At 48.2% G+C, this 25,591-nt stretch overlaps 1 protein-coding gene across 3 annotated transcripts in view; it reads left to right on the top strand.

Moving 5' to 3' along the window:
- LARP1 (La ribonucleoprotein 1, translational regulator) overlaps window positions 1–25,591 on the top strand; it is a gene marked incomplete at its 5' end in the record, with an annotated part of 70,211 nt that overhangs the window by 18,954 nt on the left and 25,666 nt on the right. Inside the window, 6 exon segments of one of the 3 annotated variants that reach the window (XM_027766946.1) lie at window positions 21,202–21,263; window positions 21,521–21,586; window positions 22,498–22,672; window positions 24,634–24,762; window positions 24,840–24,947; window positions 25,146–25,308. In XM_027766946.1, the coding sequence (XP_027622747.1) occupies window positions 21,202–21,263; window positions 21,521–21,586; window positions 22,498–22,672; window positions 24,634–24,762; window positions 24,840–24,947; window positions 25,146–25,308 (703 nt within the window). 3 annotated transcript variants of the gene reach the window in all.

Genomic DNA, 25,591 nt, shown 5'->3' with positions numbered 1-25,591 from the left:
GGGGTAGGTGGCCTAGTTTGGGGTTAAACCCCTAGTTTGGGGTCTTTTGGCCCGGAAACCTGCCTGAGTGCCAATACTTCCCTGCCTGCACCTGGCTTCGCTGGCATGGGCAGGGGCAGGAATGGACAGAGGGGATAGCCTTACCTTGAGTCTTCATGTCATTGTTTTCTGCCCGATTTTGTCTCAGAAACTGGGGTGAGTTTTTATTTTCACACAAGATTGTCAGAGTAAGTTGCCTGAGCTGGAAATCTGAGCATCTGCTGTGTCATTTTCTCCTGACATTTCTCACAGCTTTTGAGGAGGTACTGGATCCCATGCGCTGCACACAGTGCTCCTATGTGGCTGCTGTGCATTGTCATGTCCCAGGGCTTGTTAGCCAGGTCCTAGAACTTGCATCGTAGGTGGCATGCCCCTGGAGACTCTGAATCATGATTTTCAAACTTCCAAGCTACCACACACATCCCATTCATTATTTCTGTTCATTTTCACAACAGTCCTGTGGGATCGATGAGCTCTATAATTTGCCTGAGGCTTCACAGTAGTTAGTAAGTTGCTGGGATTTCAGCCTGAGGCCTACTGATTCCAGAGATTGAGCCTTACATGTCATTTGGCTTTGCATTCTAGACCCCAGAGGTAGGCATATCCCACCATGAAAATGTCTCTGGTGGAGAGAGGGCCCACGCAAATCATCAAATGGCAAGAATCTGTATGATCCGATTTGGACCCGCTTGGGGGCTCCAGTTCTGCCTCTGGCAGGCTGGGCCCTGTGGACAAGAGCCAGGCCCTGTAACTACTTCTCCAGAGACATTCCTCTTTAACTCTGTTAGGCCACGTGCAGATCTGCTGGAAAGAGCTTTGCTGACCTTGGGGTTTTTCAGGCATGGCCGCAGCTTCAGTGGGAAGAGGTGCTCCGGTTCTGGGTTATCAGAGGAATGGGAAATACTAGTATGTGTTTCGCCTTTTAACTTCTTTTTTTTTTTAATCTTTTTTTGGAGAGGTTTTTGCTATAGGGCGCTTGCGCTCGCCACACAGACAGAGAGAGACATAGAGACAGAAAGCGAGAAATCACCCCCCAGGGGGATGGTCACGCCGCAATCCCTTCTCCTCCATTCTCCTCTGGGGATCTTGGGCACGCACGCACACGCGCCCGGCGTGAGTTTTAAACTACCAGGTCCGGGACGCAAATCACAGTCGACTACGTGGGAGTCCAGCGACATAGCCATTACGCTAACTGCTGGTTCCCCCTTTTAACTTCTTTTGAAAGGGAAATCTTTTCAGATTATTCAGCACCAGTTAATTGTAGAATGCTATCAATGTATTTTTAGGAAAAAAATCCCTTAATCTCTTGATAATCTGTCCTACCAACCACCATAAATACTAATAAGCATTGATAGGGTTGTACATCTTTTTTTCTTTTTTTTTTTTAACTTATTTAATTTTACGAGAGAGAGAGAGAAAGTGAGAAAGTAAGCTCCCAGGTCCAGGATTTGAATCTCAGTGGCCATGTGGGAGTCCAGTGCCTTTAACCACCATACCACCTGACTGCCCTGTACATCTTTCTAGACTAGTGCTGCCTAATAGAAATAAAATGTGAGCTATGTAACTAATTTTAACTTTTTCTAGTAGCCATGTTTTTTTTAAAAAGAAAAAAGTAGGTAAAAAATCTGTTTTAATAGTATAATTCAATACATTTAAAACGTCGTTTGAATATGTAATCAGCTTAAAAATTATTGTTTTACATTCTTTATAGTAAGTTTTTGCACTCTGGCTTTTATTTTTATTTATTTATTTATTTATTTTGAGAGGTTTTCACTATAGGGCACGTGCGCTCGCCAAACAGAGAGAGAGAGACATAGAGACAGAAAGCGAGAAATCACCCCCCGGGGGGGATGTTCACGCCACAATCCCTTCTCCATTCTCCTTTCCGGATCTTGGGCATGCACGCACACGCGCCCAGCGTGAGTTTTAAGCCACCGGGTCCGGGACGCGAACCGCGGTCGACTACGTGGGAGTCCAGCAACATAGCCATTACACTAACTGCTGGTTCCCTCTGGCATGTCTTTTACACATAAAGCACTTCTCAGTTTGGATTACCAATTACAGGTGTTGAGTGTCCAGTGTGCTACTGACGGTTGTATTAGCACATTCGAGTGTGTATGAGTATACACACACCTCTCCATACACGCTTGAGAAAAGACAAAATGTTAATATTTGGTGAGCTGTATGTTTGTTTCCCTACTTATAAACACAGGCTTTCATGGGGTGGCTCGCTGGCCTGATGCTTAAGGCAGCGGAATCCCATATGGCCTATCGTGCAGTTCAAGCCCAGACCCAGCAACTTGAGAAAGATGCTGGGCACATGTGCAAGCATGCTACAGATCCCAGCAGGATGGAGAGATGGAGGGGAAGCCATTACTGCCTTACCATTCCTCATGGCAGGTGCTTTCTCCTCCTTCCTCTCTGACAATCACATATGCTCTCTGACAGAATTAAATAATAATAAGAAGAAAATAAGAAAAGGGACAAAAACAGACTTTCAAGAACATAGGCCTTCTTGTATTCCCAAAGCAGATAGCATTTTTCTGGGGAGAAAGAATGTTAGGGACAGTGCCATATCACTGTGGTGTAAAGGCACACACACGCACACCCAAGCGCTACTGTCCGTGTGTCCACTACTGGTTTACTGCCCCTTTCAGGCACTGTGGGCTTTATCTAAGACCCTGAACCCAGGCCAGAATTCACATGTGCACACACACCCCATGCTTCTTGCAGGGCAGCAGGCCCAGATAGTGGAAGCTGCTGCACAGGGACACAGCGTTTAAAATACAAGCACTGGGCCATCCCTGTAGCACAGCAGTTGATCGGGCGAGTCAGATCCCGTGTGGCAGACCATCGTTCAGTCCTGACCCCCTCTGATTTAAAAAACGTGCCAGGCATGTGCACGTGTGCCCAGAACCTGATGGGACGGAGATGTGGAGGCAGAGCGGATTGTGGTGTGGACAGGCCTCTCTGGGGGCACTGTCTCTGTCGTGTGTGCATGCCCTTGACCTTTTCCTGGCTGTCTGCCCCCTCCCTATGAGTGCTGAGGATGAACAGCAGACCTTGGATTAGCCCTGAATTGAAAGGGACCAAATTACTGGTAATTGGGGGGTTGAAACTGGCTGGGACCAGGGAAGCTGGCTTTCCCTATCACCAGATCCCTACTCCATGATGGTTTTAACATTGCAGAGAAAGGCAGCTGTAGCACCCAGCTGCCCTGAGGAGTCTCCAGGCTGGGTGGGGCCTGCCCCAGGGAATGAGGAGATAACGGAGTTTGCACTCCTGGAAGTTCTGTTGCCCTAGGCAGAACTGTCTTTGTGAAGACCCTGCTGAAGCTGAGGCATCCAAACCATCCTCTTTTGATTCTTCTGGGTGTCTAGGCTTGGTTTGAAAGGGTTGATACTGCCTTTGGGTTAGCCTTTGAGGCTTTACAAAACATTTCTTTATTCATATTGCAGTTCTCAGAAGTGCCCCTCCAGTGGGTGGTGATTGGCCCACATTTATGGAGAAGTAATTTTAGGCTTAAAGAGATTAAGGGATGCTCAGGGTCATTCTGTTAACTGGCAGAGTAGTTTTTTTTCTCCCTTTAAAGTACAACTGATAGAATTTCAGGAGAAATTAAAAACAAGATAAACCAGATTTCCTGTTAGTAAGACATGGCAAGGGAGGCACATTGCACAGTAGCAGATAAGGTAAGCGTTCAGAAGTAGCTCCATGAACACTTATTTGAAGCGCCATTTGATTTTGTTGACTTTTCTGTCCAAGAGCTGTGGGCCCAGCAGTTTGTCCACTGAAGAGGGAGGCCTTTTTGCCGAGCACTGGGAAAGGGGCTTGAGGCTGGTGGCAGACTGGGGAATGCCAGACTACTGGGAGGGAGTGGAGAGGAAAAGACAGGTCCCAGCTGGCTGTGACTGGGCGGGTAGTTGCTCTGGAGTGGTCTCTGCCATTCGTACCTTCCTTGCCCTGTTCCCAGTTGGCGTAGTCACTGCCATTGTGCCTCTGAGGTGGTAGTTCTGTGGAGATCCGAGACTTGAAGAAAGGGGCTTTGGGAGCCATCTGGTTCTTTCTTGTTTTGCAGAAAATGAGCTTTGGCCAAGGTCTCTCAAGTGACACCAAAGGGATCACTGCACACTGGTCTGTCTGCTGCAGCCTTTGTTGCTTTAAAGGAATTACAGGAGACACCCCAATGGTCTCTGCTACAGAAGTAAAGATTAGAAAATGATGAGCCTGGGGACCAGCAGAGGGCGTAATGGTTACGCTGCTGGACTTGACTGTGGTTTAAGTCCTGGACCGAGATCTTCAGTTACTCCGAGATCTGTAACGTCCAGAGTAATCTCTAATAAGTATTGAGTGTCTGTTATATGCCAGGCATTTTCCAAGCGCCTTACAAATAACAACCAGTTTAATCCTCACCCTTCCCACATAAGGAAACCCAAGGTCCTTCAGAGTAGTGGAGCCAGAACTGCCTGGTAGAGCCCACATTCTTTTAAAAATATTATTTATTTTTAAAAATGTATTATTGGGACCAGCAGATGGCATAATGGTTATGTTGCTGGGCTTCCAAGTAGACAACTGCATTCAGGCTATCCTGGACCTGGTGGCTTAAAATCTCACTCTGGGTGCACATGTGAGATCGCAAGAGGAGAATGGAGAAGGGATTGCAGCATAGTCATCACCCCGGGGGGGGGGGGGATTTCTCCCTTACTCACTCTTTGTCTCTTTCTCTCCCTGGCAAGCACATGTGCCCTGTAGCAAAAATCTCTCAAAAAATGTACTCAGGTTGACGTGAGGCAGGGGCGGGGGAAGGAGAGACAGACACACACTAGTCTGCCATGTGGGAGTCCAGCACCTTCACCATGCCCAGAGTCTCATGTTCTTTACAGCTGCACCTCTCCACTGGTGATCTGAAGCAGGATAGGCCAGGGAAGCAGGCAGTCTTTCTGACCCCCTGTCCAGTGCTTTTTCCACAGAGGTACCTGTTCCTTAATTCTTGCTTGTGTTTTTTTGTACTTTGTTCTTTCTGTATTTTGCTTTGGAGTGAGGGCAATGGACCCTGGAGGAAAGATCATTAAGCCCACCACCACACAAGTCAGCTCTCACACCAGCCACTAGTTTCATGAGCTGATCCCTTGGCGATCTTGCCCACTTCTGTGTGCGTCTGACATGTAGTATGGGCTAATATTGAGGTGAAGAGCCCTGTTCAGTCATTGCCAGTCTGGAATCATATACTCATGCCTGTGGCTGCAGTCCCTCCTGCCATTGGCAGACATTGATCCCTGGTTTTTCCTGAGCTTCTTAGCGGCCTTAGGATCTTGAGTACAGAACCCCAGGCAGTCTAGATCAGTGATCACAGGTGAGATTTAATTAAAGCCCATGCATAAGGTGAACCCTCTCTTGTTCACTATTAGGTTTTTCACTATAGGGCGCATGCATTCACCAGACAGACGGAGAGAGACGTAGAGACAGAAAGCGAGAAATCACCCCCCAGGGGGGATGGTCACGCCACAATCCCTTCTCCATTATCCTCTCAGGATCTTGGGCACGCATGTACACGCGCCTGGCGTGAGTTTTAACCCACCGGGTCCGGGACGCAAACCACAGTTGACTACATGGGAGTCCAGCGACATAGCCATTATGCTAACTGCTGGTTCCCTCTTGTTCACTATTGTTGCTTCCTTAATGTCTGCTACACAGACCCCACTCCCTAGCCAAGTTACCAGTAGTCAGTTGGATGCTCTTGGGACCAGCCACAAAAAATCACTGTTCTGTCTTCTGTAAAATGGATAGAACCATGTACACCCTTCTATCTCAAACTTACAGTGAGATTTAGATGTAGTAGTGAGTAATGAAGTACCTCATGAGCTGCTTGGCCTTTCCTAAGGGTGATAAAGGTAATTTAGTTGGACAGTGGTTTAGGTTCTTTTCCTTGGAGCAAGACTTTTACAAAACCTCTGCTTTTTCTACTTCCAGCCCTTTGACTTTGGGGATCTTTGTAGTTTCCTCTGCTGTCCTTTCTGATCTACTGGAGGAGGTAAAATTCCCTCTAGGGCTTTGGTGCTGGCCAGAGCACACGTGGCCCTGGAGCATTGCCTTTGCAATAAACAGTGCTTTTATTCCTGATGACTGTTCCCCCTTCTTTCCCTGTGCTGAGTGGCATCATTCCCTACCTGGCAGGTAAACTAATGGGCTCAGAAAATTAGACTCTGCTGCTGCCTGTGGCCTCAGTATAGGGCCTACAGGCTTGACCTGGAGCCCTTGGGGACATAAAGAACCTGTGTTTGGTCTCCTACAGTGCCGACCGCTGACCGGCCTGGGGTAGCCTGGGATTGGGGGAATAAAAACCAGTCTCACTCAGTGACCTCCAGCTAACCACTTAACTTTCAGTATCTTCTAAAATCTGGAAAATTGTTACTCTGTTGTGAGGATGAAACAAATCAACAACAACAACAACAACAACAACAACAACAACAACAACAACAACAACAACAACAACAACAACAACAACAACAACAACAACAACAACAACAACAACAACAACAACAACAACAACAACAACAACAACAACAACAACAACAACAACAACAACAACAACAACAACAACAACAACAACAACAACAACAACAACAACAACAACAAAAAGAAAAGCCCACCATTCACACAAAAGGCCCAGCAGCAGGAGGCTTGTTTCTTGTTTAGTTAGTGGTAGACATTCTTATTTTTAGACTTCAACCTTAGGATGTTTGGTGCCCGGTTTGCAAGGCTTAGGGTAAGAAAGGGTGGAGGGATCCAGCGGTGGTGCTCTGCAAACTAGGACCACATGATACCTGGACCTGGCCAGTCCAACCAACAGGTGGGCATGGTGGCCTGGGCTTGGAACCTCCCCTCAGGAGGCTGAGACTGGAGGAGTGAGACTTTAGAAAATGAGAGAGAGAGGTGCAGGATTTTTTACTATAAGGATGAAGCAGACAGTTTGCTTTCCTTTTTCTTTTGCCTGGTACAGTCAGACTTTGGCATTTGTAAAATTAAACCCCAAGCCCAAAATGATCCCTGTGACCTCATATCTGTCAAGATCCTCACCTTGTGGCTTCTTGGCCTGACTGTCCTTGGTTTCTGATGAAGACTGGACTGGTGGCTGATCGGAGCGAATGAGTTCCGCGTGTGCCCTTCCTCTGGCTGCTGCTTGTGTGTGTATTGAACGCAACCACCTGCTCTTGGGAGCTGGTTAAGTCTAGTCTGTATATGTGTGAGACCCTGGACTGGGAGTGGAGACCGGGGTCTCTTCCTTCCTGGCAGTCTCACTCATTGGCAGAGTTTAGTCTAACCCGAAGAATGTTCAAAGAAAACCTGTCTGCTGAATTGCCTAGCAGGTTCCTGATCCCACCATTCCTGAGCAAAAGCTTTGGAGGCTAGAACCCAGGAGTCTATATTTTGATAAGCTACTTAGATAATTCTTCTGTTCATTTTATTTCTCTCCTCCTGAGAGACAGAGAGAGAGAGAAAGAGAAGTACCTCATATAGATAGGGTCCTCGTGCCATACCGTTGATCTCAGATCACAGACTTGTGCACCCAGCATGCAGAGGGGAGGTAACTCTAGACCTTCCCATGGGAATCCAGTTGCATTGTCACCATGCCCTTTGCCTTCCTCCCTTTTCAAAAGTCTTTTTGGGGTTTTCTCATCCCCATCCCCCTATTCCTTGAGAGCAAAAGAGAACCAAACACGCACAAAGGGTCTTCTTGTCACACACCCTCAGCCAGCCTGGGTCAGGGGCAGGTGGTGCATAAGCATTTTGTGTGTTCTCTGAAATCTCTGGATGCAAACCTGGGACCTTCCTTCGTGTGGCTTCAGCATCACCAAGCACTCGTTTTCCTGCTGCGGCACCACGGCCAGGATAGTTCTTTGCCAGCACAGTCTGAGGCCAAAACCCTCTGTAGTGGTGTTTCAGGGATAGTTTGTCCCCTGTAAAGCTGGCTACCTGTTAAGGGATCAGGGTGGAATGGCAATAATCACAAGATGTTAGGGTTGGAAGGACTGCAGATGACACCACTTCCACCCACCCCTGCCACAGGCCCCTGAACGGAGAAACCCAGAGGAGGATTCCTGCCAGGCATCCGCAGCCAAGACCCGAGCACCTGAGCCAGCACTGGCATCCAGTCTCTCCAGCTCTGGACTCTGGCTACTCCCCCACATCTAGTTTGGAACACGAGGCAATGGTCCTCCTTACTATGGTGGCCAGATTTAGCAAATGAACATACTGAACAACCAGCTAGATTTGAATATCAGATACTGAATTTCTAGTATAAATGTGTTGCAAATATTGCATGAGACATACTTAGTTTGAAAATCTACTAATTGTTTATCTGTAATTCAGATGTAACTGGGTCCCGAAAGTCTGCTAAATCTGATGTCATGACACTTTCTTCCCCTCTCCCTTTTTTTTGGCTCCAAGCATGTTCAAAAATTTCCCCCCAGAAATAAATAGGACCAGCAGATGGCGTGGAGATTAAGGTGCCCAGGTCCCACATGACTGACAGCGTGGTTGGAGTTGTAGACCTGGCTACTTGGAAAATACGCCAGGTACTTGTACGTGCATGCCCAAAATCTCAAGGAGAATGGAGAAGGAATTGTGTGGCCCTTCCTCTTATGGGGTGCATTCTCAATGTCCCCACCCCCCATGTTTTGGGCAAGCACGCATGTCCTGTAGCAAAAATTAAAAATAAATAAATACCACACATTTATGGTAGTTCTGTGTTCTTTGCTCTTTTCTTTTTTTTTCTTAGTGATTGCTAGAAGGCAAGTATGTCCACCAGGGAGGGGAGGGGGGTGACAAAGCATCCTCATGGGGGACAGTCATGCTACAGTCTCTTCTCCATTCTCTTCTCAGGATTTTGGGCACCCATACACACATGCCAGTATGTTTTTCAAATTGCTGGGACTAAGGCTCGAACCTCTCAATGTGGGCCATGTGGGATCCCGCTACCTTCACTACACCACTGGCTAGCACAGATAGATTTCTTTCTTTCTTTCCCTCTTTCTTTCTTCTCTTTTTAATGCAGATTGATTAACAGTACTTAGGAAGCAGAACATTAATTATCTTAGAGATCTATTTTATTTTTCTGCTTTACTTGAAAACTCAAGAGTCCAGCCCCGTTGCACAGTGGCTAAAAGAGCCAGATCCCACATAGCCAATTGTAGTTCAAGTTCTGGCTCCAGTGGCTTGAAAAACACACCAGGTACATGTGTGTGCATGCCCAGGATCCTGATGGCAGGGAAGAATGGAGGAGAAGGGATTGCAGCTGACTGCACCCCATTGGGGGTGCTTTTTCTGACCTTTGCATACAATAAAAGAAATCTCAGAAGGTGTGGCAGAACTAAGCTTGTGTTTGTGGGTGAAGCTGCAGCTGCTTTAAAAGGGGCTGCCTCCTTGGTGAGTGCCTGTGCTTCCAGCTTGGCATGGTTGAACCAGCCTTGTGATTTATGGTATTGCCTGGGGCCTGGAGGCAGAAGAAGTCTGTGCCCTTTGGGATTTGCTGTGCTGTTTTGTCTGCTGCACACCTTCTCAGTTCTGTTCCCACAGCTGGCCTTAGGTGTTTGAAGTGTGCTGATTTACAGGCTCTGTTCTCCAACAGAGCCTGCCTGCATAGGTCTAGACCCCAGAGGGGTTGCTGAGAAAGGCTGTATGGCTGTCAGTCTGCTGTGACAGCTGTGCTGTTCAGTCATAATGCAAAGGTATAATTAACATCTCTCCCTGGAAGAGAATGCTCTGGAAATTCTTTGAGAAGCATCCATCCCTATGTAAATTCCTCCCTTCTATTTAGTGTGGGCCTGCCATTTATGGGCTGCATTTCTGCGCTTCAGAGACGTAGTGAAGTAGAACATAGACCCTATCCTCATAGGCTCCTAGTCATTCTCTACCTGGGGCTCATTGCAGGCTGGGAAGGCCCGGCTGTACCTGGGTTTCAGTCCCACCTCTGCTTTGTACTGGTTTGGTGACCTTGGGCAAATCACTTAGCTCCTTAGCCTTGATCTCTTCATCTATTAACTGGAAATCACTACCATACCCACTTGTTAGAGTGGTTGTGACAATGAGCTGCTCACATATAAAGAACTTTGGCTCCAGGCTGGCCCCATTGCCTGGTGGTTAAGGGATGTGTGGCCATGCTCCTGTGGGTCCCCTTTTCTGTCTGTCTCTTAAGAGTGCAAGCTCTCTCAATTAAAAATAGCAACTTCGGCACTATGTGAGGACATAGTTGTCAGCGTTCTAGGTAAGACTCAGGAGGCTCCATCTCAAGGGGAAAAGGCAAGTTTCTTGAGAGAAGGAGTATCCAGGGGTCTGATGCCCAAGGTGCTTCAGCCCAATACACTGACCAGAGGTGATGTATTTATATGGGAGGGGAGAAGGTAGGGTCACGAAAATGGCAGGGATCCTTTGATTACCTTACTTGACGCCCTGACCTTGAGTCCATCTGTGGTTGTCTGCCAGTAGGGAGGGCTCTGGCCAGAGGTCATTATAACCATCTCCTTAACCTCTGACGGGAAATTGCCTAAAGGCCCTTATTCAGGGGCCAGTCTAATAGGGCTAGGGCCCGATTATGGTAGACCAACCATTTCTGAGCCTTGGCAAATTCTCTGAAGATCCTACATGGTAGACTGAAGTAGATCTTAATTCAGAGTTAGGCTGGGCAGCCACTGAGGCCTCCTGAGGAGAGCGTACTGAGGAGAGCGTACCCTGAGATCTGTGACTAAGGAGTCCGCCATCTTGCTTCAAGATATACTGTGACCTTGGGCAAATCTCTGCTCTCACTTTCATTTGCTGGACAGCTGGGAGAATGGTGACTTTGAGGTGATTAATTGGAGTCATATAGAAAGCATCTTTGAGTTTTGGGCACCTCATCTGTGTTCAGTAGGCAGTTATTACTGTACTACCTTGAACCCAGTGTGTTCAGAAAAGACTGGATTAGGGAGCTGGCACTTGGAGGCCAGGACTACAATGGCCACTGATACAGCTCAGCTGTGATGATTTTCAGTCATCAGCTTTTAGAATGGACTTCGGGGACTGGTACCAGCAGTGAATGTGGCCATGGCCACCCAAGTGCGGCAGTGTTCATTTCTGACAGGGAGAGTGGGAATACCAAACTGCCTGGGACGCTGCAGGCTAAAGATAGTGGCTGGGGCTGCCAGGGCCTGGGCTGGGCTGGGCTGGGCTGGGCTGGGCTGGGCTGGGCCAGGCCAGGCCAGGCAGGCAGGCAGGCAAGCAGGCAGGCATCATGTGACCAGAGCCCAGTTTACTCTATGCTCCTCCTCCCAGGCCAAAGGGACACAAGACTGCGCTCTCAGGCTGCCTAATGGCCTACACCTTATTTCAGCAGGGCCTCAAGATGGCTTGACCTTCTGAAGGTTTCGCCTTCTCTCTCGGCCCACTCTTCCCTCCAGGAGTACCCGATGGTGTTTTATCTGTAGGTCTGGGGGAAACCTGGGTGGGAGGACTGGGCAGAGAGAGGCCTCTCTAGGAGGCAGTGATGTAAGAACTGGTCAACCAGGAGAGAGTTAATCCTCCATTCTTTTTATTTTGTTGGAGAATGTTGCCCTCTAGGGTGTGCTAGAGTCAGTGGGATTGAGATGAAAGGCCTATCTCTAAGCTCCTCTGCTTTGACACTTTGTCTCCACACTGTCCCCTGGCTGGGTGACAGCTGAGGGTGGCCAGGCTTATCGCAGACTCTGCCCCAGGCTAGGTCGAGAGGGATGGGCACAGGTGGGTAGTGTAACGCAGACTTCCTTTCTTGCTGCTTTGCCCTCTCCTTAGAAAGTTTCCCAGTTATCAAAAACAAAACAAAACAAACAAGCAAAAAAAACAAAAACAAAAAAAATTGAGGACCTGCAGTTGGCGTAATGACTGTGTCGCTGGACTCTCATGTAGTCGGCTGCAGTTTGAGTCCCAGACCCAGTGACTTAAACTCACACCGGGTGTGTGTGCGTGCGTGCCCAAGATCCCAAGAGATGGGAGGAGAAGGGATTGCAGTGTGGCCCTCTCCCCTGGGGGGTGATTTCTCGCTTTCTGTCTCTCTGTCTCTGTCTTTCTGGCACACACACGCACCCTATAGCAAAAACCTCCCCCCCACCCCCCCAAAAAAAGGTTTCCAGGTTATCTGTAGTCCGAGTCCTGGGCTGTAGCTCTGGCAGATGGTGACGGCCTCCTCCCTCAGCAGCCTCTGTGCTGTGGCCCAGGGCATGACCGAGTAGCCCCGCTGGGGCAGAGACTTGGGTGGGGGAGACCGAGAAGTGGGCCTGGAAGTAATGTGACTTTCCTCATAAAGTGTCCCGGGACTACACTTAGGGAGTCCAGCTGGGTGTGCTTACTGGCAGTTTTCCTTTCCTCTGTCTGGATGAGGAAGAGGGGCATCATCAGGCCACTGACACGCAGCCCCACGTGTTACTTGCCCAGCTCCGACCTTAGGCTTCCCTGCACCGGACTTGGTTTCCCCAGTAAGTAAAATGATGCCACTACCCTCCTAGTGATGGCCTACCCTGTTGGACCCCAAGTGGTGACTTGGACCCTTAGCTGCCGTTTCACCTCCTCGTGGGGGACACGGGTTTTAGAGGTAGACTGCTTGGCTTCATATCCAGTCCTGTTGCTTGCTGACTCTGATCTTGGCAAAAAGCTTTTCCTTCGTGTGCCGCCATCTTCTCATTTGTACGGTGGGACCAGGGAGAGGAACTGACTCACTGAAATTCTAAGGGTAAGTTGGAGAATCCCAACAGTCAGTGGCATCTCAAAAGTTCTCAGTGCCTGTTTTCTGCCCTTGTTACTATTAAGATCCTACAATTCGTTGCCAGCACGTCTCCGGCTTTGAGAAACCTCACTGGTGGGTCTTCATTCTCTGTCCTCCCAACCGTAGGCCCAGTATCACTACTTGTTGTTCAGTTGAGGAAGGTGAGGCTTGGAGAGAGTGGTAGGTACTGCCCCACGGTTAAACACCAGATGGAGGGGTGAGTCTGGACTGGGGCCGGGGTTTCTCGGAGCCAGCATTGTCCAGCACACGTATTTTTCTCTCCCTGGGGAAGGTCTATTTGAAGGCTGTGTTGAGACCATAGCTGCAGGAATTGTAAAGCCTCTCTTCTCTAGTCTGAAACCACATCGAATATGTGTGAACTCCCCATTCCTTAAGTGTCTCCTGTGTTGTGAGGCCCTGGGTCACTGCTGTGAAAACTGCCCAGCCCCTGCCTTCAGGGAAAGCATAGTCTGGAGGGACAGCAGAGTGATTGGCATGTAGCGGGGACCATACAGCCAGGGCACATTGCAGTGCACTTCACCGCATTGGGACCTGGGGGAGACCCCCAGGAGGATGCCCTAATGGCCAGGTGGAGGGCAGCAGGTGGGTGGTATGAATGTAATGCAGCCCCTAAACCCAACAGACTACCTTCTTCCCCAGGAACAGTTTTTCGCAGTCAGGGGAAACTCTGCCCTTTAGATAACCTTCTGGAGAAGCTGATGCCAACCCCAAATGCTTGGTCTTCCATTCTCCTGGCAGTCCCTGCCTGAGATCTGGTGTTCGCTTGTGCACATTCTGGGTCCTGCAGGCTTTCTCCCAGCCCTCCAACCTTCTCACCTTTCTTAGAACTCAGTTTTAATTCCTGTTCCCTTCATCCTGCCAGTACTTTGTATCCATCCATCTGCCTTCTCCCCAAAAACACCTTCACTAGTTCTCCTTTGATCGAACCTGTAGACTTTTTAGATCTGGCTCCTCTGGGTAGCTTTTATTCCAGGGTGAACAGCCTTAGGATCTTTTTAGAACAAGACAGTATGTAGAAAATACTTTTAAACTCTTTATCTGTTTTGTTCTGAGTGTTTATGAGTTTAGCCTCTTTGGTTGACTGGGGAGAGACTGACTCCTTGAGGCCTGGGCTATCTTCCTTTTCTGTATTGAGTAAAGCGTTGAATGGCTACATTTCTTCAACTGAAAGGGATCTCCAGGCCTTCCCCATGTTCTTCCTCTCTAGCAAGCAGAGCTTTATGCCAAAGCTCTCTGGGGGGACTTGTGGTGAATTCCCCTATATGTTTTCTTGTTTGATACTGCAGTGTTCTAAAGCTTTTTCCTCTTTCCTGGAGAAACTTGCCCTGGAGCTCAGCCATCTCCTGCCTCGGGAAGGCACTGTGTGTGTTCCCCTGGCTGGGGGTTCCTCGTTGATAATCTTGATTGGATGAATGAAGTGAATTGGTCCTCAAAAGTTTTTTCCACACATTCTTTTCTCATGTTGAGCTGTTACTGATTCTCTGTTTCTGTCTGTCTCTCTCGTTCTCTTTTTTGGTAAAGGTGGAGATTATTTCTCACTTGGAAATAGGGAGCTTCCTTTACGAATCCGAATGGTAATTCTTAGCATGTAGAACATTTACTATGCGCTCAGCACATGCTCCAGCCAGCCCCTTGATGACTTCAGGTTCACAGAGGAAGCTGGAGTCCATAGGGACTCTGCAAGGGGCAGAGCAGGTAGGGACTCCAGGGAAGTCCATTGCATAACTGAAGTGCCCTGTCTGCCTCTTGTAGGTTGTGCTTGAATGAAGGGGTGTTAAACACTTGGAAGTTGAAGCTCAGTGAGAAAGGCTGTCAGAGGGTTAGAAGAGTTTGTGTGGTCAGCACTCCACTTTACCGTACGGAGAGCCTCCATCCCTGCTCCTGCCATTTCAGTCATTAATTTCTGTTCTGCCATCTCTCAGCACCCACTGTTTGTCCTCTGTTTCCTTTTGTCTTATCAGCGATAGTGGCTTGGTTCCCAGTACCACTACATGAAATAATCTTAAATAGAGTAACGTAAATAAAAAGTTTACCATGAAGATACAGCTTCAGGAAGTCTCCCCAGTTTAGATTACTTCTTGTACATAGTAATTTTGGTATACTTCACCCTTTTTTTTTGGAATTGAAGAATGAGTTTATTTTGGTATAAACTTTCTGGAAATTCATATATAGGTTTTATATGCATTATTTTAATTAATTTATTTTCTGAAACTCTTTAATTAATTTACATTCATTCCCTGAGCATTGTCACAGCAATACAAAATGTGATTTCCCAGCCAGAATATACTGCATAGTATCTTAATCATACATGTTATCATCACTAACTTTCCATTTCTAATTTTATATATATATATGTATATAATATTAAGACTTGGGACCAGCAGTTAGCATAAGGCTATGTCGCTGAACTCCCATGTATTCGACCATGATTCAAGTCCCAGACCCGGTGGCTTAAACTCACGCCAGGCACATGTGTGTGAGTGCCTAACATCCCGAGAGGAGAATGGAGGAGAAGAGATTGTGGCATGGCTATCCCTCCTGGGGGATGATTTCCCGCTTTCTGTCTCTCTGTCTTTCTATTGAGCGCATGAACCCTATAACAAAAACCTCTCAAATATATATATATATGTATATATATATATATATATATAAAACCCCTATTTCTCACCCTCTGCCATTTCCCAACGTCCTCCCGCACTATCTCAGGTGTCTATAGTTGTTTTCCATTCCTTTCCCCCCCCACATTTTATTGATTCACAAAATTTCGTATATAATGTTACTACTTTCAATAGCTAGTTCAGCTGGTATGTACATATCTCTGAGTACATATCTGACTTTAGGCATGAAACTCTGAGTAGAATGAATATGCCATAAGGTAGCAGCACCTAGCTGATGCCATATAGGTATTAAATAGGTTTTTTTTAATTTCAAGAAAAGCAGTTTTAACTTTAACAAATCAAAGAAATGCTGAGGAACTTTGCTTAAAACTTAAAGCCAGTAAACCAGTCAGGATTCAAGTAGTAGGTACATGAACCTATTGGCAGCTCAAGACAGAACAAAAATCCTTAAAACTGGAAAACAAAACTTAGAAGAAAATCAGCAATATTTTAGTCAAAAGTCATAAAGTACTATGTCACCAATTCAGTCTCATGTACTTCATCTCTGTTGTGGTTTGATCTTCCCAATTAAATTCTGGGATATAATACTCAACTCCAGACTTGTCCCTACGATTAAGTTGGCCCTTTTCTTAGTTTTTGAACTCTTATTTCTGTGTGTCTGTATTTAATTTTCCTGGTATAGCACTCCCTTGAGAACTTCTTGGAGATCTGGTCTGGTGTTGGTAAATTCTTTCAAGTTTTGTTTATCTGAGAATGTTCTTTTCTTCTCTTCCCATATGAAAGATAATTTTGCTGAGTACAGTATTCTTAGTTGAAATTGCTTTTCCCTTAACACTTTGAATATATTTTCCCATTCTTTCCTCGCTCACATTGTTTCTGATGAGAGGTCTACCATTAGTCTGATGGGATATCCTTTGTAGGTAACTTGATGTCTCTCTCTTTTGAATCTTAGTATTTTATCTTTGTCTGTGGTTGGTCAGTCTGGTTATATGTCTTGGAGAAGATCTCCTTGGGTTGATTCTATTTGGGGTCCTTTGTTTTTCTTGTGACTGGATATTTGAATGCCTCTCTAGGTTTGGACAGTTTTCTTGCAGGATTTCATGAAATAGATTATCAATGCCCTTATGAGTCTCTTTGCCTTCTGGAATACCAGTTATCCAGATGTTTGGCCATTTGATGGTGTTTAGTATTTCTCATATATTATTCTCATTTTGGGGGGCAATTTTCTCAGTCTTTGTGGTGGATTTTTCTAGGCCAGTGATTCTATCTTCTACATCTGAGATTTAATTTTCTGTATGATCTAGTCTGCTTTTAATACTTTCAAGGGAGGTTTTGACTTCCTGTACTGTAGCTTTCATCTCTAACAGGTCCATTTGATTCTTTGTTATAGTGTGTATTTCCTGTTTTAGATCTTGCAGGAATTTCCTCATCTCCTGGAACTCATCAGCTCCTCTCTCCTGCCTCTTCTGCAGTTCATTGTCTCTCTTCTCTTCCATCTCTTTTAGCTGAGATATTTTCTTGTTTCCCGTATTTCTTGTGACCCTGTAGTGATTTCTAGTTGTCTGACGGATGTTGCATTTCTTCCTAATTCTTGAAGTTCAATCTGAGCGTTCAGAGATGCGCAGAAAGAAGTGATCTGCAATCTTTCTTCTGTTCTGTTTTCACCCTTTGTGTATCAGATTTCGTGGGAATAGAGGAATATTCCGACCCTAATTGTATTCAGATGTTTGGATCCTGTTCACTTGTACCTGTCTAGACACACAGTGCGTAGAGGTTGAGCAGCCAGTGAATAAAGATAAAAAAGGAAAAGAATCAGAAGAGGAAAGAAGAAAAAATAAAATGAAAAAGGAGAAAGGGATAAGAAGATAATATTTTAAAAGCATTAGATTTAATTTTAAAAAGCAAAAAATGAAAACCACACCATGCGCACGCACACCGTGCAAAAGCAGTATTTCACAGCTCAAGTTGAGTATCCATCTGAGGATGGGCCTGGCTTCGGTTTGTGCCTTTCTAGAAATGATTGTGGAGGGAGGGGGAGGTCTCAGCAGAAAATCTTCATTTTTGATCAATAAAGGCAGTATTTCACAGCTCAAGTTCAGTACCCATCTCAGGACAGGTATACTTTACTTTTGTTTGTTTTATTTTTAAATTTTTTAAACGTTTTGCTATAGGGCGTGCGCATTTGCTGGAGACACAGAGAAAGTGAGAAATCACGCCCCAGGGAGGAATGGCCATGCTGCAAAATCTTGTCCTCCTTTCGGGATTTTGGGCATCGTGCATATGTGCCTGGTGTGAGTTTCAAACTGCCTAGTCCAGGACTCGAACCGCCGTCAGCCAAGAGGGAATTCAGCAAATGTGCATGTATGTACAGGAAGCCTCCATCCCCCCACATCTAGGGTCAGTCTTGGCTTCTGGCTAGCTGTGGTTTTATGGGATAGAAAGTGGTTTTCCCCCTCTTCCAAGCAACCCTTTAGCCCCGATTTACCTTAGTGTAAGGAGGAAAGGCCCTCCTAGGGTGTTTATCTGCAGTTCTCCCAGAGACCTCTAGGAGGTAAGCACCCTGGGTCATGCCTCAGGCTTCCCTCTTCACACTTCCTATATCCTTCTCTCCCCAGAGGCTCTCCCTGCCATCAGTAGGAAAGACCAAGGGGTGTTCTAAGAGGAAGGTTTTAACTTGTTCCCTCACTGTGGACATGTGGGAACCACTTCTATCCCCTGGAATTTTGGGTGAAGTCATTTGGAGCACTGGCAAGGGAGTCAGGACTGACTCTGCAGCTAGACTTGGGGAAGCCTTGCCCCCTTTTGCAGCTTCAGTTCTTTACTACAAAAAGGAGTGGTTAAGAACAATGGTCCTGGGACCAGCTGTTGGTGTAACAGCTATGTCACTGGACTCCAGTGTAGCTGACCGTAGTTCAAGTCCCAGACCCGGGGGCTTAAATTCATGCCGGGCGCGTGTGCGTGAGTGCCCAATATCCCAGGAGGAGAATGGAGGAAAAGGGATTGTGTTGTGGCCATCCCCCCTAGGGGGTGATTTCTCGCTTTCTGGCTCTGTCTCTGTCTTTCTGGCGAGCGCACATGTCCTATAGCAAAAACCTCTTTAAAAAGAAAAAAGAATAATGGTCCTTTCTTGCTGCTCTGACATTCTACAGCCATTTCCTGGGCTCATGGACTGTGGTGTTTTCCTGAGCTGGGCTTGGGTCAGTGATGGTCGGCACAAGGTTCAGAGAGCAGAGATGGGAGGCAGTGGCTTGAACCCTGATTTGGCTGGGATGGTGCCTTATGTGGGGACTGATGCCTGTGCAAAAAAACAGCTGGTTTTAACTGGGAGCCGCTTTCGGATGCCAGGCCCATCTGGACCTAGACGTTCTCTATTTGCGTACATGTGTGCAGTTTTTTAGTGAAGGGTGGGCGCCTGGGAGGGGGACCCAGAAAAGGATGTGTAACTCGTCTTCCTGCCTCCTGCACAGTTCCTCAGCAGCTCAGCTTGGGCTTCCTGAGGCCCCATTCAGTTTTAACAGGTCAACAAATTTCATAGAAAGGCAGAAGTGGTTCACTCTCCCCAGTGGATTTTTCCTTCTCTAGGGGTGTTCCTGTCAGGGGCAGACTGGCCCTAGCTGAAGGCAGAGCAAGATCAGGGCACCATTGTCCTTGGGGCTTTTTCAACATACCTCACATGGGCTGCCCCACAGGACTACTAAAAGGATATCCCTAGGTACGCCCAGACTAGTCAGATACAGCTTGGGATCAGTGGCAGAATAGGAAAGCAGTGGATCTCTCTGGCGTGAGGGCTCCACGTGATCTCAGAGACCAAACTTTCAGGACCGCCATAGCCACTTGTGACCTTGGTGCATAGAGTAGGAAGCAGGGAGATCACGGTGTCTGACCCTTTTCAAAGAAAATCTTTAAGAACACTTTGCCCTCTGAACCTGATTCCAGTCCTTTCCAGCTTCCTGTTCCAGAACTTGGTGCTGCAGGCCCTTTGGCCTGCTCTCCTGGTACCTGTGCTAAGTAAGTGTACTGGGTTCTAGGAAAAATACTTAGCAGCCACAGCCTGGGTGTCCACTAGCCTGGTCTTTGAAGAGGTGACTGTCTTTAGCCTCGTTAGAGAGCTGAGTGGTATTGGGCTTGTCTGGGCCAGCTCAGAAGTCACACAAGAGTAGGTACAGAGTAGCCCCCTGGGCCTAGGAGCTCCATCCTCTTGGATCTGAGATTTCCTGGCTCTTCACTGCCCAGCACTAGGGGTGGGGAGGGCTGTGACCTGAGCTCCGTGACTCTAGCTCTCAGAAGGCATGTGGGTTGTCTTGAGGGGGCAGTGGCTCTGGTAGGAGGTGGAAGCCAGGTGTGCAGTGGCCTCACAGTTAGGAGTCAGGCAAGGACACTCTCTACTCATTAAGGGAACATGATTCTGATCAAGGAGTAGAACATTCCTTTTGAAGCCAACTAGGTGAATTTCTTTGCTCAGGGACGGGGGGCAGCTCTTGTCCTGGCATGACTGGCCAGCAGAGTGATGGGAGAAGTGGGTGAGCACAGCCCCAGGATGTGTCTTTTCCTGTGGGCCTCTGGGGAAGGAAGAGGCAGAAGTCCTGGGTCTTCAGAAATGCATTAGGAGAACAAGTGTGGGTGTAGAAGGGACTGGACCTGCTAGAGCCACTTCCTTCAAAGCAAACAAAAAAAGACATTTGTTTTCTTTTTTAAAGCCATGTTTATGTTGGAAAGTTAAAATCATAGTAAATATACAACTTAACTCCTGAATACTCTTCTGTATATTCTTCCAAAGTTCATACTGTATTATACATTTGTGGGATTTCTTTTTAATTTGACCAGAGAGAGACACAGAGAGTAAGAAATCAAGCCGCCAGGTTCAGGACTTGAACCACTCGCTGTTGGCCATAGTGGGATTTCAACACCCTAGCCACCGTGCCAGCTGCTGGCCTGTACATTTGTGTCATAAAAACAGGATTGCGTGTAACTTCTGTTTATTGTGCCCATTTTTTTGTATCAGTAGAGATCGTTGTTTCTGTAATGACTGTGCTAAAGATAGATGAACCGTAATTCAGACAGTTCCCTACTCTTGGACACACAGGTATTAAATTATAAATAGCCCTTCAGTGGGTATCTTATATGTAGTTCTTATCTCGTTGTATCATTAGAGTAAATTCCTAGAGGTAGAACCACTGAGTCAAACTGAAGCTCACTTTTTCTTTGTAAACTGAGAGCAGACAGAACCTTTCCTGAGTGGCTGCCCTTCCATTGACCACCAGTCACTAAGGACAGACCTGGCCCTGGTGTGGTCCCTGGACTTCTGATTGTCCGTCTATGGACTTCTTCCTTTGCTGTGGTCACCAGCCCTGGTGTGCTCACACAGACTTCCGGAATGTTAGGGCAGCAAAGGGTCTTTTTGACTCTTCGTTGATGACAGCTGCCAGGATTTGGAGGCCCTCAGTTACAGTGCTAGCTCTGGAGTGGACTTGCGAGGAGATAGAGCTATACTCTGTAAGGGCCCTCCCATCTAGGTCTGGGTTCCTGGGGTTTTGGCTCCCAGCTCTCCCCCTTGATACTCACCTTCCATGGTTATTCCTTCCTGAATAACCAGTCGTTAGATGTTTGAACACATGTCTTCCTCCTCGCTGTGTCTTACCCTTTGGGAAGCTGTAGGCTAATTGCTGGGGTGGAGATGGTGATGAGGGAGAGAAGCTAGCAATGGGCTCCTCGCCCAGGCTGTGCATAACCATCACTCTCTGCTTGTTCCTACAGAACATTCTGCACCAGCCAAGGTGGTGAGGGCAGCAGTTCCTAAGCAGCGCAAAGGCAGCAAGGTAAGCAATAGGAGTGGGCAACCCAGGGGGACTTCCTGGAGGTGGTAGCCTTTTTCCCATTCTAGTGAGTATTTCTGGACTGTCGGTAGTTCTAGATGTTCTTAATAGGAGAGGAACTTCTGGGCCTCCATTGTTGATAGTCCTAATGGACAGACTGGTTTGACCTCTAGTCTTTTCAGTGGATATGGAGCTTAAGTGAGGGACTGAATGGTAGAGGCAGGTCACCCCCCAGGGCTCTCATAGACTATACTTTACAGGTTGGTGACTTTGGAGATGCAATCAACTGGCCCACACCTGGAGAGATAGCCCACAAGAGTGTGCAGGTGAGTCTGGGGGCGGGGTGTGCAGACTAGGACTCTCTGTGTGTGCACATTTGACTTCTTACGCTTCCAGAGCCTCAGGTCTCGCATTTCTTGTTTTTTAAAAAGGAGTGGTTAATATGGGCAGTGTTGAAATAGCCATCAGTTGTCATCATTTGAGCCTTGGCTTTGTGTCAGGTACTGCCAAGCACTGTCGCTCGCTCATCATCTCATCGCACCCTCACAGGGACCCTGAGCTTTGTCCTTTTATAATCCGCCCTTTATAGGTGAGGCCGCTGAGACCCAGGTTAATTACTAGCCCTTGATGGCCAAGTGGGAATTGGAGTCGTGAGGTATACTGTATTATTTCAAGCCTGTGTCCTCATCACCACACTTGGGCTTTCTATGATCGCAGTAGATGAGTGGTCGCTAGGCCAAGTGCCCTCCAGGTCACATGTCCCAGGGAAGCATACGAAACTCCCAGGCCAGGTTGGGAGCGGGGAGACTCCTAGGTCTCCTGTTTATAGTGCTTTTGTTCTGGGCCAGTGGCTTAGTCCCTACTCCTTAGCTGTGTCCACCTTCAGTTCACAGACAGGGTTGGTGTGGATGGGCTTGGGGCCAGCATTTCCTCCATCTCACAGATGCCTGGGTAGGGTCACGTGGGCCTATTTGAGGGAGTAAACACTTGGGTCCTGTGAGCCTCAGCCTCTCAGTCTTGGGTGTGGCCTTCTCATTTAGACGCACGGAGGCTAGAGACTGGCTGTCTCTCCCATCTCCCATGGATCCCAGCAAACATATCTCAGGTGGAAAAGGGGCCGTAGCATGCTGCGGTTTCTTTGGCCCGTTTTTTTTTGTGACGGAGAGCCTTCTCCTTCCCGTCCTAAGAGGCTGTCACACTCACCTCCCCTCCCTGTCACTTTTCCTCCTTGTTGCAGCCACAGTCCCACAAGCCTCAGCCTGCCCGTAAGCTGCCACCCAAGAAGGACATGAAGGAACAGGAGAAAGGAGAGGGGAGCGATAGTAAGGAGAGCCCGAAAACAAAATCGGATGAATCAGGGGAGGAGAAGAATGGGGATGAGGACTGCCAGCGAGGCGGGCAGAAGAAGAAAGGTGAGCTCTTCAGGACGCTGGGGAAGGGGAATGTCGGGGCTGGCCCTGTGGCCTCGTTGTTAAGGATCTGGACCCACGTGGCTTGAAAAAAATAGATTGGGTATATATGTGTGCGTGCCCCAGATCCCAAGAGGATAAAGAACTGGAGAATAATTTCACGTGACCATACTTCATTGAGGGGTGCTTTCTTCATTCTCTTTCTCTCTGGCGAGCACACACACATCCCACCCTGGAAACTAAAAAGAAAGAACCATGTGGCCACCTAGGTGGCGTGGTAGTTAAAGTGGCTGGATCTCTCATGGTCATCTGTAGGGCTGGAGTCCTGGGCCCAGCGACTTGAAAAACATGCTGGGCGTGTGCGTACATGCCCAAAATCCCTAAAGGAGAAGGGATTTCAGTGTGGCCATGGCCCTTGGTGGGTGATTTTTCACATGCTGTGTCTGTCTCCGGTGAGTACACACACCCTATAGCAAACCAAAAGAACCATGAAGTGTCAGAACTCTGGGTCAATACCGGAGGGATTTTAGGTGTCCCCTGAGGTACCAGTGGAGGGTCAGTTGGCGTAGGCCACTGGGACACAGCAGTCTTTTCCCCAGCCATCTATTGGCTATTTCCTACTCTCATGGACAAGAGTTTCCAAAAGCCTGCTGACGTGGCCGGGATACAGGATTGGCTACGCTAATGGAGTTCCTTGGTAACAGTGGTTTAATAAGATAAAACTTACTCTGCCGTTCAACAGCGTCCTGTCGGTAGGCCAGGCTTAGCACGGCGTCTTGCTGCAGTGCATTGGCTCTCAGCCAAGGTGGCTGCCCCTTTCCCCTGCCCCTCTTTTGATTGCTGAGGGCACTCATGCTGCTCAGAAGGGGAGGGCTAAGGCATCCCCCCACGGGGCTTGGTCATGCAGGAACCCATTTTCCTTCGTTTCTTCATCCTGTCTGGATTTGGAGCTCACATGCACATGTTCTAGTGTGTTTTTCAAGATTCTGGGGCTGGGGACTGGGACTGGAATTACGGTCCGCCATGTGGAGCTGGTTTTCCAGGCACAGCACTTAGCCACTGTCCTAAGTTTGCCCTCCCCCTTTTTAAATTTTATTATTGTGTTTTTTTATAGAGCGTTTTTTTGCTGTAGGATATGTACACTTGCCGAGAGAGAGACAGAGACAGAAAGCAAGACCCCCCTCCCCCAGGGAGGACGGCCACACTTCAGTCCCTTCTCCATTCTCTCAGGATTTGGGGCATGCACGTGCACACATTCGCCCAGTGTCCGTTTTTTAAGCCGCTGGGTCCAAGACTCTAACCGCTCTGCATGGGAGTCCAGTGACATAACCCTTACGCCAGTTGCTGGTCCCAAGTTTATTTTTTTAAGTTTGCTATTTCTTCCACGAGAGAGACCGCATCCCAGCAGTCCTCATGCCTCAGTCCACCCCTGGTCTCAGCCAGCCCAGGTAACAGTCACATGTGCGCTTACCTGGGATGCTCGTGGAGGTCCCAGGATTCAAACCTGGGACCTTTCCCACGTGCATCTAATTGTGTTACTGCTACACCATGGCCAGGCGCTCTATTTCGTTGTCATTCTAGCTGATGGGGAGGGAGAGAGGAGAGGGAATGTATCTCCTTTCCTTTTGGGGGCTCCAGTGCTCGTAGGCAGCGTTTGGCACGTGTCTGGAGGGAGCCTGGGAAGTCTAGTCTTTAATCCGGGCAGCCTGTGGCTCGCTCCAGAATGGGATTCCCTGGCCACAGAGACGATACTGGGAGTTAGCCGGGAGTCTCCATCACACTGAGCGCCACCGGCCTCCTTATTTTAGAGGTGAGGAAGAGGTCCAGTGTGTAGGAAAGGAGTTGGCCCAGGGTTACCAGATTGTGAGTTGGGTAAAAGCCCGTGGCAAGGGAAGAAGAGTTGGGTGGGGATGGCTGGGAGCCGCCCTCTCGAGCCTTTCTCACCTGCCCATGCTGTCCCCCAGGGAACAAACACAAGTGGGTTCCGTTGCAAATAGACATGAAGCCTGAGGTATCCAGAGAGAAACTGGCCTCACGCCCCACTCGCCCACAGGAGCCAAGACACACAACTGCCAGCCGCGGGGAGATCAAAGGTACGCACTGCCCACTACGGAGGGCCTGGACACGGGAGACACCCTCAGGCCTCACCTGTCACCCCTTCTCCCCACAGGGTCTGAGCCAGCCTCCTACGTGCCCGTGCCCGTGGCCCCCCCCACCCCAGCCTGGCAACCAGAGACCAAACCGGAGCCTGCCTGGCACGACCAGGATGAGACATCGAGTGTGAAGAGTGATGGGGCTGGTGGGGCGCGGGCTTCCTTCCGTGGCCGTGGACGGGGGCGTGGTCGTGGCCGGGGACGCGGCCGGGGTGGCACTCGAAGTACGTGAGGCCCCTTTGGGCTCCGGGATGTCCGAGGGAGTGCGGCGGGGGAGGTGGGCAGAATTCTCCTTTCTCTCACGGCTCCTGTTTCTCTCGTAGCCCATTTTGACTACCAGTTTGGTTACCGAAAGTTTGACGGTACGGAGGGGCCTCGCACCCCTAAGTACATGAACAACATCACCTACTACTTTGACAACGTCAGCAGCACTGAGCTTTATAGCGTGGACCAGGAGCTGCTGAAAGACTACATCAAGCGCCAGATGTGAGTGCATGGGAGCCCTCTCCCTGGAGAGACCACTGCGGGCTTGGGGTTGCTAGGGGCTTGCAGCTGGACAGAGCAGGGCCTGACAGGCCTGTTTTGGTGTTAGTAGCAGTTACCGCCCCTGGCTGGAAATGCAGAAGATAGCTTTGTTCTTACCCTAATTAAGCTAACTATTCATAAAGTTAAAACTACCACTCGTAGTAATATTCCTTGTAGAACTAGTCTGCTAGAGACAGATTATCTTTTTTTTTTTTTTTTTTTTAAAAAAAAAGGGGGAAAGGTT

This window comes from Tupaia chinensis, unplaced genomic scaffold (genome assembly GCF_000334495.1).
Source record: "Tupaia chinensis unplaced genomic scaffold, TupChi_1.0 Scaffold143796_1, whole genome shotgun sequence".
In the NCBI taxonomy this organism is placed as follows: domain Eukaryota; kingdom Metazoa; phylum Chordata; class Mammalia; order Scandentia; family Tupaiidae; genus Tupaia; species Tupaia belangeri.
This window is presented reverse-complemented; position numbering and strand designations above follow the sequence as displayed.